General features: G+C 40.5%; 1 protein-coding gene across 1 annotated transcript in view; it reads left to right on the top strand.

The window, feature by feature from the left end:
• Nucleotides 1-210: 210 nt before the first annotated feature.
• The window catches only part of GNPTAB (N-acetylglucosamine-1-phosphate transferase subunits alpha and beta), an 81,399-nt gene continuing 67,079 nt past the window's right edge, over nt 211-14,530 (top strand). The window contains exon 1 of the mRNA XM_044678734.1: nt 211-327. Coding sequence (XP_044534669.1) covers nt 211-327 — 117 coding nt within the window. The remainder of the gene's footprint in view (nt 328-14,530) is intronic.

Consider the following 14,530-nt stretch of genomic DNA (forward strand, 5'->3'; position numbering starts at 1 on the left):
GGGGGGGGGCCGGGCGGAGTTGGGGGCGGGTGTCCCGGAAGGCCCCGCCCCCGGTCCTGCTTTCGCTACGGCGCGAGGGCGGGGCCGGCGGCCTCCCGGAAGCGGCGCGGCGCGGCGGCGGCTGGCGCGGAGCGCAGCTGGGGGCCAGGCGGTGGTGTCCCGGGCTGCCATGAGCCGCGGCGACGGTGGCGGCGGCTGCCTGCAGCGGGGATGCTGCTTAAGCTCCTGCAGAGGCAGACCTACACCTGCCTGTCGCACAGATATGGCCTTTACCTGTGCTTCGGAGGCGTCGTCCTCATGATCGTCTCCGCCTTCCAGTTTGGAGAGGTAAGTCCCAGCCTGGACCTTGTATCCTCGTGGGGGGTTTCTCTGTGAGGTGTGTGTGGTGGGGTCCTCCTGTCAGACTCTTCCTTTCCCTAGTGCTATCTCTGCGGAGGATCCTTGCTCCTACATGTTACCTCTGCAAGGGGTCCTTGCTCCCCCTCCCCCATTCGCTGCCTCTGCGAGGGTTCCCGCTATCTCCCCCCCCCCCAACTTGTTGCCTCTGCTGGGGGGTATTTTTTGTTTCTCCCCAATATACCGCCTCTGCACGAGGAGTCCCGCTCCTTTCCCTCTCATGTGCTTCTGGAGAGGGAGCCCCAGCTTCCACCCACCCCGAGGTGCTGACCTCCTCTGGGGTCGCTGCTTCCCTCTGCCGAAGGGTCCCACTATGTGCCCTCAGGTAGATCTCTGCTACCCTCTCACCCCCCCACCCCCCACCCCAGTGTTCTGACTCTAAGGGGGAAATCTACTAACCACCACCTGCTACCTCTTTTGTTGTGTGATGGTAGGTGGGGTGGGTTAAGAGCTTTGATATTCCCCTCCCCCCTCCCGTTTTGATAGGTTTGAATCTCTTCTCAGCCTTCCAGTTTGGAGAAGTCCATTTCGACCCATGCACTTTCTCTTCCTCCTTCTTTGTTCCCTAAGTTTTCATCTCACCCCACCTTGAGAGACCATAACTTCATCTACCCAATCCATATGCTACCATTCTTTGGGGGAAGGCTCTGATCAAACTTTTCATTTTGGAGGGAGAGGTACACCCCTCCTACTTCCTTCTTTTCCCCCCTCCAGATTTCTAAGTCTTTCCTCTCTGACATCTTCTAAAATCTTCTGCCACTTCCATTATATTCCTGTCCCCCAGTATTACCTATCTTTTTTGGGAGGCCAATTTGAAAAGGTATTAACTTCATCTCTCCTTGGTTAACTAAATTTCTTCCTTCTCACACTCTGAAAGACTTTGTATCTCAACCATCTTTGTTATTTTTTTCCCTCTCAAACTCCTTTTTAGCTAGAGAGAGAAGTTGATGTTTTGGTTCCTTTCAATTTGGAGAGGTGACTCTTTCTTAGTAACAACCCTCCCCCATTGTCTAAATTTTTCCCTTCCCAAGGTATTCTGAGCTGCTTCAACCCACCTCCCCCATATATCCCCCTCCCCCCCCAAAAAAATTCCTTTTTATTTTTATTTTTTGAGGTGAAGGAAATATTAGCTCAACCTTTTCCTTAGGAGAGGTGACCCTCTCATTTCTTACCACCGCCACTGTCTGTCCTTTGGCCCATGTTTCCAAATTTTCGTCCCCACTCTGAAAGGGTTGTGCTGGTAAATGTCTACCTTTGGGGAGAATAAGGACACAATTTTACATTAATATGTATTATTAACATTTTCTCCATCACTTAAGTCTGGTGCCTAACAACAAAACAGTAGACTAAGTCCTGGTTCAGAGCATTTGCTGAGTTCCAAAGAATTACTCTACACAAAAATTTTAGCAGCCATCTTCAGGCTGGCACCAGTATACCCCTTTCCTGAAACTCTAAACTCCCAACATTCCAATTATTCATCCCTCTCCCAATTGCCTTTTGGGGAGGACCCTTATCTAAGACTTCCAGTTTGGAGAAGTGGACCCTTTGTTTCAGATAGTAACTTTTCTTGGTCTCCTCACCCCTTTATCATTCTTTTTATACTTTATCCTTTTGTTCACCATTAATTTTTTTTTTTAATGGAGGAAGACAAATGTCTCTTACATTTTGGAGAAGTGACCTCTCACTATACATTTCATAAATTTCCATCTTCCAAAAGTACTCTAACCTAATTTAAACTTTGCTCTTTGACCTCTACCATATGTTTGGGGTATCTTAGCTCAGCTTCCCAGTTTGAAGAAGTGAATCTCTTTCTGGGGCACTGAAAGCCTCTAATCTGCCCCCCACCCCTTGCCTCACCCCAATTCTCCCCCTACAAACATACTCCTTTTCTTTGATGGAGAGAAAAAGGTATCTCAGTTCAGTTTGGAGAAGTGAGTTCTTGGCCCTAGTTCCCATAGGATCATGGACCTCCAGTTTAGAAGGGACCTTTGAGGTCAATAGTGTCCAGTCCCCTCACTTTGCAAATGAGGCCCAGAAGCCTTGAAGTGACATAGTAGTAAGTAGAAAAGCTGAGATTTGAACCCAGGTCCTCTGACACCAAATCATCATTTTCTACTTACTCCTCTCCTTTATTTCACAAATCTTCATCTCTCCAAGGCATCCTGAGACCCCGTAAATTCCCACCCTAGCCTTCTGTTGTCTGCCTTTGTACTCCTTTATTTGGACTGGCTGTGGGCTGCTCAGCTTTCTATTTTGGGGAGGATAAGATCTTTGTCCCTTGTCTCCATATCTCCTTCCTTTCCCTACTGTTTACTCCTAAACAATATATACATCTTTCTCCTTTACTGAGTTCTGGAAGTCAAATCTTAGCCTTTCAGCACTTGTTCTTTTTTCATTTCCTCTTTGATCCAAGACACCGTGAATTTTGTTTCCTCTCCTCTCAGAACAGTGGGGTTAAGTGACTTGTCCAACCTCACAACTAGAAGTGTCTGAGGTCATATTTAAACTCAGATCCTTCTGACTCCCTATCCAATGTGCTACCTAGCTGCCTTGGCAATCATTTCTTAGCTATCTTTTAACACTAAGTTTTTCCAAGTCCTTCAGCAAAAGCACCAGTTCACTTCTAAAAGGCCTTGTCCCTAGCTTATCTCTACTATCACTAGAGTTTATGCCAAATTGTCTGCTTCTCCTGGACAACTTTGTTCCCTTACCCTGCCTGACAATACCCTTTTCTCCTTATTTGCACCATAGTTCTGCTCTCCTCTTCCTTATCCTCCTCATTCTTCACTTTCCTATCTAGAAACTTTTGACGTTTAGGCTTTTCAAAGTATGTTTATGCTTGAATTTTGAAGGTTTCAATCCCATTGGTGACTTGAAGAATCCAAGGAATTAGTGCTTTCTTTATCAGCTATTAGACTTTTGTACACTTTTTTCAAACAAGTCTAGGTCATCAACTGGTCTATCTATAGCTTTCCATTTAGAGTTGTATATTATCACATGGTCATAAGACCAGCTCAGGCTCCAGGGCACATGACTGCTTGAGGGTAGCTCCCTTAGACTTTTAGCACAAGGTCTCTTGGGATGCAGCAGAGGTGAACAGAATACAGAAAAATTAGAGAATAACATGGAGACCATTCAAGTCTTAAATTCCTTAGGATGATGTTAATACTACCTTCACCTGAATTAGAATCTGTCAGGGTATGTTTGAGCAGCAATTAGGGATATCCTTAGTAGTAGCTTATTGCTTATCTAAAATGTCTTTGAATGAATAAATACATTAGTTGAGGCTTTCTTGTAATTGTTTTATTTGCTTAAAATTGAATCAATGTTTCCTTTTGGCATGACTTTTATTAAGGCAATAAAGTTGAGTTATTAGTGGAGTGTGTGTGTGCATGTGTGTATATACAGGTGCAGTTTTTGAAGGGTCAAAAAAGATTATAGGACATGATCAGAGCTTTGCAAACCTTCAAGTACCACACAAATGGGAGTTATTAATGAACATGGTGAGATGATACATTGGGCCCTCTTATTTCTATCCCCACCACCCCTTTTTAAGCCCTTTCTGTCTTAGTAACAACTCTAAGACAGAGGGGCAAGGACTAGGCAAATGTGGTTAAGTGATTTGCCTAGGGTCACATAATTAGGAAGATCTGAAGCCATATTTGAACCTAAATCCTCCTGACTCCAAGCCTATCTATCCATAGCACCACCTAACTGCTCCTATATGCCCATTTGTACCTATTGCCTTTAGAATCTAATGTTTTGACCCTTTTGCAGTGTTTAAGATGTAAAAAAAGTTAAAAAGTTTTAGACTGATTACATCTAGGTTTATTAATGTGCCTGGCACATAGATGTGTAAGATACGTGTTGATCGATATATTATTTACTTCAAAGAACAATAGTTTCATTGACATCTGGGCTTTCTGTACTGATATTAGTTTTGTTGACTTTATGTCTTAAATGGCTCCCCAAGTTAGGTCAAAAACGTCTGGAGGCTGCCTTCAGACATGAGCTTCTCTATACGACAACACCCTCTTTCTTGTTACAGTCTGCACTTGAAATCTTTCCAGTTTGATAGGATTGGAGAGAGGTTAACATGGAAATACATGACTGTTCATTCTGATGCCCTCCTTCAAAGTCCCCCTGATTGTTCTTCCCCCTTCCTAAAGAAGCTGCTGTCATCAAGACTATTGACTTACACTTCAATAATACTTTAAGGTTTGCAAAGTGTTTTACAAAAACACCCATTTTATCCTCACAGCAATCCTATGAGGTAGGTGCTATTATTAACTCCATTTTGCAGCTGAGGAAACTAAGGTTAGATGACATGCTCAGGGTCAAACAGCTGATATCTGAGGCAGGATTCCAGCCCAAGTTTCCTGATTCAGTCCAATTGTATGTACCTCTTCAGAATAAATAATGGCCCTGTTTATTAGTTTTCCTCATTGAAAAGGGGAGCTTTACTAGAAGAGATCTCTAAAAGTCATACCTTGAAGTGCTTAAGTTGACCATTCTTATACCACTTAGGGTTGTCTACTTGAGAGCAACACTAGTGATGATTCAGGTTAATGTAATATTAATGCATTATTGTGGTTAAGAATCCTTTTTTAACAAAAATGGAAAAAATGGACCTCTTGAAGAACTGAGAAATAATAGAACCAAAACCAGTACTCTCAGGCACTTCTCATTGCTGTTCCGTTGTCTTCTCTTGGACACCCTTCGCCTCATCTGTGGTTGCATTAGCTCCACTTGGATAAATGTTTAGTGACTAAAGCAGTTCAACTGAACACCAGTTTACCAACTTGACTACCATTAAAATTTCCTCCCTCTGTGCTCTTCAGATGCTACTTTTTCTTTATTCCTCTACTCTCTTCACTTTCTAGTGCTCTGCTGTTGGTCAAAATTCCTACAACCAATTCTCAGAATTTACTGAATGAAATGTTCTTTAAAAAAATTTTTTTTTAATTCTGAATTTGACAAACACCAGCATGAACATTCCTGTATACAAAGAAGAGAAAAAAAGGATTGCATTTTTGAAACCACAAATCTTTTATATATAGCTTGTATTTTCAAAAACATATAAGCCACGTTAGTTTCAAAACTATCCTTTGTGACTATGACGCCCCTGAACTTTGTTCTTTTCTCTTCTGTGAATTTTTTAAAAGTGCTTTTTTCCCTTTTTGTCTTTGTTTGGGGTGGTCACTATCATGACTTTTTCTATATCTCCTGCTACATTCCTCTCCAAGTTTAAAAAACCGAACAGTCCCTTATAATAAGCATATCGAAATGTAATCTATGTCTTGGCTGTGTTCAAGAATGTACATGTTATTCAGCACTTAAGTCCATCATTTCTCTGGCAAAAAGTGAGGAACTTAATATTTATCTGAATGTACATCTTTTTTTTTATTGCCCAAATCTGATCTTCTCTTATCTTAAGTTTGGTTAGAAAGTAACCGAACTAATGTACCAAGAATAAAAACTTTGCTTTTTTTTACATTGAGATTAAAATTATGTTATTAGAGGCAGCTAAGTGGCTTCAGCAGCTAGAAGACAAGCCTGGAGGTGGGAGATCCTGAGTTCAAATGTGTCTGCAGACACTTCATAGCTGTGTGACTCTGGGCAAGTCACTTAACTCTATTTGTCTAGCCCTTGCTCTTCTGCTCTTCTGTCTTAGAGTTGTTAATGAGATAGAAAGTCAGGGTTTAAAAAAGAAAAGAAAATGCAATCAGCACAACTGTTACATATAGAGAAAAATATACTGTATTGCTACCTGTTTTAGTTCTATCTCATATATGTACATACAAAAATACATGGACACACACTTATTGCTTATTATTGCCTGCCACATGTCCCATACACATGCACAACTGCAGTAATAACAGTAACCTTGGTAGGGCATTTGTTATATTTGTTGCCTTAAGCAATCTTCAATTTAAAACTCCCTAAAATATGAATTTTCTACCAGTTCAGGTATTCAGCAGCTAAACTGGTAATCCCCAGGGAGTTGGTTTGAATCCTTCTATTCAGTTTTATTCTTGATACATGTTCCACTTTCAGATGAGCACATGTGTTTGCCAGCCCTTGTACTCTAGCTTCTTCATTTCCAATGCCTCTCCCTTATCTTACCTTACCCCCAGTTCTATAGTCTGTCCATCTGTTGGCATCCCCATTGTGCAAGGTCTCTAGTTTTTTAAAAAGCATCCAACTACCCTGCTCTGCTTTCCAGCCAGGCTACTTTGATTCACTTCACTTAGCCTGATCTTCTCATGCCTTAGGTATTGTATTTTAATTCACACTTGTAATTTACTTTGTAAGCAGTCCAAAATAATTATGTTTCTGTAAATTCTTTGCTTCTTACAGGAGTGGGCAGGGTCTTGAACCTCTTTGGGCCTCAGTTTCCTTTTTTGTTAAAAATGGGATAAGGAATCTCCAAGGCCTCTCTAAATCTTATGATCTTCCATTCTATGCCATTCTACAGCAACTAAAATAAATCAAAACAAATTATCTACTTTGTTTTTAATGGAAGCCCTCTGTTTCCTGTGGGAAGTACATAAGCCTATGTAAGACACTTCTGAAAAATTAAAAATCTGGTTGTAGATGTCATAATCAAAAAAATAGTTTTCCCTCTGTAGTGGGAAATGGATAAAAGACAATATGACATAGACCATCACGATTTTGAAGTTTAACCAATCCCTACACGTAGACCAAAAAGACCTTGACACTAGTTTAGCCAGCATTTACCTTCTTGCCAGTAGAGATAGCAGCCACAAGCAGTATCAGTTGAAGTTGCTTCTTAACATTTAATAGAGAATTGTAGAAGGCTGAGTGGTATATCCTCATAAGACTTTTTTTAAATGTAGAAAAGATTAAATTTTCAGAAAGCTTATAGTCAACCCAGTTATGTCTGAACATTCTGAAAACACATAGAATGACATTGTAAAAGAAGTTAAAAGGCAGACCAAAAAAAAATGGCAGATGTGACACATCTTGCTACTAACATACCTCAATGCTCCACCTTTATGTTCTAACCTGTCAGTCCACAGCATGCTACATGTAGGAGATATAGGACCAAAGAAACCAAAGATAGAAGGGAAGGGAATTTTTCTTTGTTGAATGTGGTGAAATGGTTTTGAGAATACTGAGAGGCTAATACTCTGAATATCTGAAAGTGGAAAAAATACTAAAAGCTTAGAAAAAAAAATCACAGACCTTTTTTATGTTTACCAAAAAAGTGATCTAGAGAATGCCAATAACAATTACCCTATATGCATATTTCCCCATCTCTCCTTTGATGAAGTTATGAGAAGGGAAGAGGCAGACCTTCCTAGCATTGATACTCTACTGCATACATATTTATAATCACATGGTTTACTAAAAATCAGAGAGTATCCTTTTTTTGCTTATTCCTTCACTAGAACTAAATTGGCCCCTTAATAGCTTCATTCTAACAAAGTATCTCCCAAATATGTTAAGAGCAGATAAGAATTCTTTGAAGCAGTAGCCACATCCAGAATTTTGTTTGACCCTCTGATTTATTGCCAGTATTCAATAATGAAGAATAAAACAAAGAGACATACTTTTTCTGGAGGATGTTCAGTGTAGAGCCTAAGAAGACTTCCTTCCAAACAGTGAGATCCTTTTGATGCTCCTGTCTCAGACTGATATTCTGCAGGTTGTACCTAGCCTCAAAACACTAGTGCCTCCTAAATGAGATCTATAATTATTCAAGAGTTTGGTCTAATTCTTCATATAGAAAAAACTTAGTGGCCTATTGTCCAGACAGGATGCCAACAGATGGACAGCCTATAGAACTGGTTCACCAATACCTGTATCTTGGATAGACGCTGTTAAAGGAATAATGAGCAGGGCCTAGAATTGAATAGGAGGAGGAAAGTGGGGCCATTTGCTTTAGAGGAATTGCCCAGTACTTTTTACTCCAAGACCGAAGAGTGCTAAGGGTTAGGCAATTGGAGTTAAGTGACTTGCCCAGGGTGACATAGCTAGGAAGTATATGAGGTCAGATTTGAACCCAGGACTTCCTATCTCCAGGCTTAGCTCTCTATTCCCTGAACCACCTAGCTGCTCCTGCCAGTTGCTTTTAATGACTCCAAGTTTTTCCCTACTTTTAAACATCCCTATTCTCCCAGTGATGCTGTATGGCTGGGAGTCATATCACAATGTCTGAAGAATTTTTATTGTAGATTGCCTAAAGGACAAAGGAATGACTCAGTGTGTCCAGAGATTTTGAGAAAGACACAGTCTCATCCATGTAAAATAATCTGAATTGCAGCCTGACTGGAAGGAGAAAGGGAAGTTTGAGATAAAAGCTGCTAAGTGATATGATAGTGTTTCAGGGAAATGGTTTCTTCTTTGTCTTAGCATTTCTGATCACTCCCCCCCCACCCCCTGCCCCATTTTCTTTTACTAGGAATTTTATCTAAGATTATATTCATCCAGGTTTATTTATTACACCTTTTGATTAGGCCTTTATTTGATCCCATGTTGGATTTGAAGACCATTGAACAAGATGTGCTTTCTACCATCACAATTAAGAACAAAATTAATTATCTAAAATTCTTAAGTATACATGTAGAATCCAAAAATTCAGAACTAACCAATTGAATAGCTTATGAGATTTCTTGAGTTTTTATTAAAGTGAACTAGAAGAATTCTTTGAGACCATTTAATCTGTACCTGAATACCTGAATAGGAATCTATCCTCCAGAGTACCAACACCCCAATAGTTAATTTCCCATATTTCTCATATTCATTGTATCATTTGATATCAAATCATAGCCACAGTCCACATTTCCTAATGGACAGTCACCTATTCCCAGTTTTTTGTTGCTATAAAAAGCAGTTCTAAATGTTTTGGTACATATGGGACCTTTCTTTTTGTTTTTGATAAATAATCCAGCTTTTCCTTGAAGAACAGAGTCAGATACTTCAGATGAAAAAATAGAATCAAGCCCCACTAGTGACATACCATACTGTCTGTGTGACCCTGGCAAGTAACCTCTTGAGTGCTTCTGTTACTATAACTAGTTACTGCAGAGTAGATAGTGAGTGTCTTACTGAGAGTTCCATATACCAATGAAACCAGGTTGCTGTTCAGTCATTTCATTTGTGTCTAACTCTCTGTGACCCCATTTGTGAGGTTTTCTTGCCAAAGATAATAAAAGGATTTGCCATTTCCTTCTCCAACTCATTTTACAGATGAGTAAACTGAGGCCAACAGGATTAAGTGAATTGCCCAATGTCACATAGCTAGGAAATGTTGGAGGCTGGACTTGAACTCACAAAGATGAGTCTTCTTTACTCTAGGCCTGGCACTCTATCTACTGTGCCACCTAGCTACCCCCATGAAATTATTGATCTAGTCTAAAAAAAAGAAATGAAATCTTTGTTTCTCTTTCTTTTAATAATCTTGAAATGGTTGCATTATTTTCCCTTCTTTTAGCAGCATGTGTATAAGTATGAAGGTAGTGAATGAGTGGGATCCATCCAAGGTTGAGATGGGATTGGGCATAATCAGTAATATTGGGGGGGGATAGGGATTCAGGAAATAAGGGCAGCATGCACTTGAATTGGTTCACCAAAGGATCAAGGTAGAGAGAAGAGGAAAGAGTACTGAGTCCAGGGGAGATAGCTTGGGAGAGAATAGAAAAATCAAGGAATTGGAAGTCCCGGTACAATGAAGAACAGGGTTATAGAAAGAAAGGTAGAGTGAGAGATGAAAAAAAAATGATTGATTTTGGTCGGATAAGGAGATTTCATGATTCTTGAACAGAGATGTTATATTTGTGAGTCATGGCAAGATCAAGGACATAATCATCTTTATTTGTGTCTGAATTTGGGTGGAAGAGTAGCTCATAGTTGGTGAATAAGTTGAGGAACCAAGTAGTTAGGATATTTGAAATAGAATCATTATGTAGAATTCTCTCTATGAGGTCAGGAATCAGAGAGGGAAGAAAATTCTAATCCTTCTATAGAGGATCCTTTCAAAGTCTTAAAAACTATTCTCAAAGCTTCTCTTTTCCAGGTTAATCATTCCCAAGTCCTTTAACTGTTCCTCATGTGGCACCATCTTTACTCATCTCCCCTAGTTGTAGACACTTCTCTTTGGAACAATGTGGGGCTTAGAACTGAGCACATGCCTCTACTTGTGGTCTAACCACAGGGTTGTTCCTCAGTCAGCTTAAGATCCCATTAGCTCTTTTAGTGGCACTGTTGACTCAGAGATTGTAGTTCATTAAAACCACGAGATCTTTGTCTCATGAACTGTCTAGCCAAACCTCCTCCATCTTGTACATGATACTAATACACCTGGCCTTTAAAAACAAACAAACAAACAAACAAACAAAACAACCCTTACCTTACACCCTAGAATCAATACTGAGTATTGGTTCCAAGGCTGGTGAGGGCTAGGCAATGGGGGTTAAGTGACTTGTCATGGTTTACACAGCTGGGAAAGGTCTAAGGCCAGATTTGAACCCAGGACCTTCTTTGTCTAGACTTGACTTCCTATCCACTGAGCCACCTAACTTCCCCTTACATGCACATTAAAAAAATAATAAAACCTCTTACCTTCTGTCTTAGAATCAATAATGTGTGTTATTTCCAGGGCAGACCAGTGATGTTGAACATTTTAGAAATGGAGTCCTGGGCCCCACCCCCACTCCCCAGACCAGTGCTATGCCTGCCCCTGACAGAAACTACATACTGTGTCCCTCCCCCATACCAAGTGCCAGGCACATCCTGTCCCCTTCCCCCACACACACACACAAGGGAGGGAGAAAGTGCTCTCATTGGGCTGCTGGGCAGAGGGGTGGGTGAAGTGAGGAATATCCTCAGCAGGTGAAGAGAGGGAGAGGGGAGTGGTTTGAGCATTCTGCTTCCCTCAAGCTCTGCCACCTGTGAGTCTCCCACCTTATCCCCTGTGAGCTCCCAATGGGCTGCTGGGCAGAGGGGTGGGGGATGTGAAAAAATGTTGTCAGGCAATTTGGAGAAGGGGAAGCTCCATCCAAGTTCCTCTGCCTTTCTAGTAACAAACTCCAGGGGTGGGTGGAGGTGGGAAGGTGGGGTGCCCATAGAGTTCTCTGTGTGCTATCTTTGGCACCTGTGCCATAGGTTTGACATCACTGGGCTAGGCAATGGGGGTTAAGTGGCTTGTCCAGGGTCACACAGCTAGGAAGTATCTGAGGGCAGATTTGAACCCAGGATTTCCCATCTCCTCTGGCTATCTATCCATAATCTATCCATTGAACCATCTAGCTGATCCCACCTCCCTTAACATGTACTTTTAAAAAACTTACTTAACCTAATTATTGGACTTTATATTTCTTTCTTTTACATTTCATCATAAATGATTAAACCCATCATCTTGACCTCTTGAAATCTACAAACAAGCATTTATTGAGCACCTACTATATGTTCTGTGAGGGGAAGTGGGAGGAGAGGGAAAGAGGAAGAAGGGAATGATATAAATGCAAAGTATGAAAGAAGCCTAATTCACAAGTACTTATTCTAATTTGGTGGTGGTGGTGTGGAGGATCCTGACTAATCTAAAATTTTACTTATCCCTTCTAGGTTTATGTCATTTGCAAATTCGATAAGCATGCTATCATTTTCTTCATCTTAGTTCTTGATAAAAATGTGAAATAGCATTTTAAAGATTGATTCCTGGGAAACTAGCCACTAGAGTTCTCCCTCCAAGTTGGAGTCATTATCCAAGTTGATACTGACTCCTAAATGACTGTATTTTGGGATCTGGTCATTTTACCATCTTAGAATTCAGCTCCCTTGTTTATACCAATCTAAGCCATCTTGCCCACAAGAATTACATAAGAAAGTTTGTCAAATGCTTTGATGAAACTGAATCAGTCTAAGACTGCCACATTTCCCTTTTCTAATAATTTGTAGCTATTAAAGAAAAAAATAGGAATGAGGTTCATCTAGGAGCAATACAGCTTTGGGTAGGGAAAAGAATCTTAGATGTGTAGCCAGAGATCAGAATTAGAATCTAACCTTAGACTTTGAAGTGACTGTGGGAAAGCTTTGTACCTGACCTCCTAGACACTTGTGAGAAAAGCACTTTGGTTGTCTTGAAATGCTATGGAAAGTTGAATTGTGGTTTTTGTTATTCTGACTTGTTATTGATGAAGCCTTTTGGTGATCACTACTTTCTTTTCTACATTCTCACAAGCCATATCCTTGGCTTCCATTAAGTCCCAACTAAAATCCCACTTTTAACTTAATCCCTTTTAATTCCAGTGCTTTCCCTCCTTTAGTTATTTCCTGTTTATCCTGTATATTGCTTTGTATTTATGTACCTGTTTGCCCGTTGTCTCCCCACTAGATGGTCAGCTCCTTGGGGTCAGGAACTTTCTTTTCCCTCTTTTTGTATACCCTGAATTTAGCATAGTGTCTAGCACATAAGCAGATGCCTAATAAACTTTGATTACTTAAACGTAATCTCCAGAATTTTTCCAGTAATAAAAGTTGAGCCCCAAAAGCAGGACCACATTTTACCCCAATCAGCCTTGAAGTGTCTCCATTTATTCATGATCATTTGTTTTAGTAGCTCAGGATTTACTTCTGTCCATTCCCTAGGATCTAGTTCATCTGGCCTCAGATCTCATTTAATGCGGCTTTGCCTTCTCACTGTCTATTATTTTAGTTTTCTGTTCCTTATTAACTATTTCTTGACAAAGAAAACAGAACACATCTTCTAGTGCTCCCGCCCTTCCTTTGATCCCTGTGCCATTTAAGTAGGAAAAAAACCCAACAGCTCTTTGTTGTCTCTAGTATTCCTTGCCAACCTGACTTATGTTGACGGTGTTTTTTAAGGGATGTGCCACTCCTATACTATTAAATTGAGACCTGCTCTATGTGAGAACAAAGCCAGCTAGATCCAGTAAGTCTGATTGAATGACATTGTGTAAGTTCTAAGTCTCTCCCAAGGGTTGGCAATCCTCTACAAAACTGAGGGGGGAAATGGGCTAGGTGGAAATCATAGGCTTATATATTTAGAAGTAGAAGGGACCCTAGAAGTCATTGAGTCTACTCCCTCCCCTTTCTTCTTTTTATAGATAAGGAAACTGAGATCCAGAAAGATTAAATGATTTGCCTAAGGTACAGGCAATAAATGACAATTGGGATTTGTACCCACATCCTATGGCTCTAAATCTTACTATAGTTTTATAGTTATAAACCAAAGTAAGGTAAAAAAAGAGGCATATGCTCACCAAAGTATTTGTTAATGCTATGGAGAATGTTCAATGCAGCTTTTTGGAAAGTAGAAGAATTCATTTCTTATATGGAGAGAGAGTCTAAATATTCCCTTTTTCATGGATATTGCACTAAGTTACATCAGACTTTGAAATGATATAAGGCCCCCTCAATTTTTATCTCTATCATTCTTGTGATTTTTTTCAATATGTGCAATCTATCTTCATTAAAGTAGTTCTACAACTTGTCTACAAAATTACCTGGGGCATTGAGAGGTTGAGATTTCCCCTGATCTGCAACATGAATATATACCCAAAACAGGACTTGAAAAATGAGATTTTGGGATGTTAGGGCCTGGCCCTCTATCCAGTATGCTGCTTTCAATGCTCTCTGTGATCATTCAGAAGACACTGGCCTAATCATCAACCCAGGAAACACAAAACAGATAAAGAATTCATTTTGTCCAAGTTATGTGTGGTTGGATAGGCAACTGGATGAGGTTACCTGTAAGTGTGTGTGTCTTGGGATATGCACAATAGCAGTGAGCTTGGGTCCAAAATCATCCAGAACATTGGATAGCATTTTATTTGAAATATCGTGCAGTCTTTTCAGGTCCCTTGTATCTCTTCCTGCTACCAGCCATCTTTTTAACACCAGTATTCTCCTAGTATATTCACAAATTAGAGGGCTCCACAATGTCAGAAAAATGTCAACCTCAGACATCCCAAAGGACTATGGAAAGGTGTATGGCATGTGAAAGTAGACAGCCCTGCATTGACCAATGGGGGTTTATTTATGAGCATTGGGTTAAAAGGTAGAAAGTGAGGGGCAACTCAGGATAGAGTGCCAGGCCTGGAGTCAGGAGGACCTGGGTTCAAATTTGGCCCAAGATATTTCCTAGCTA

Source organism: Gracilinanus agilis, chromosome 5, assembly GCF_016433145.1.
Source record: "Gracilinanus agilis isolate LMUSP501 chromosome 5, AgileGrace, whole genome shotgun sequence".
In the NCBI taxonomy this organism is placed as follows: domain Eukaryota; kingdom Metazoa; phylum Chordata; class Mammalia; order Didelphimorphia; family Didelphidae; genus Gracilinanus; species Gracilinanus agilis.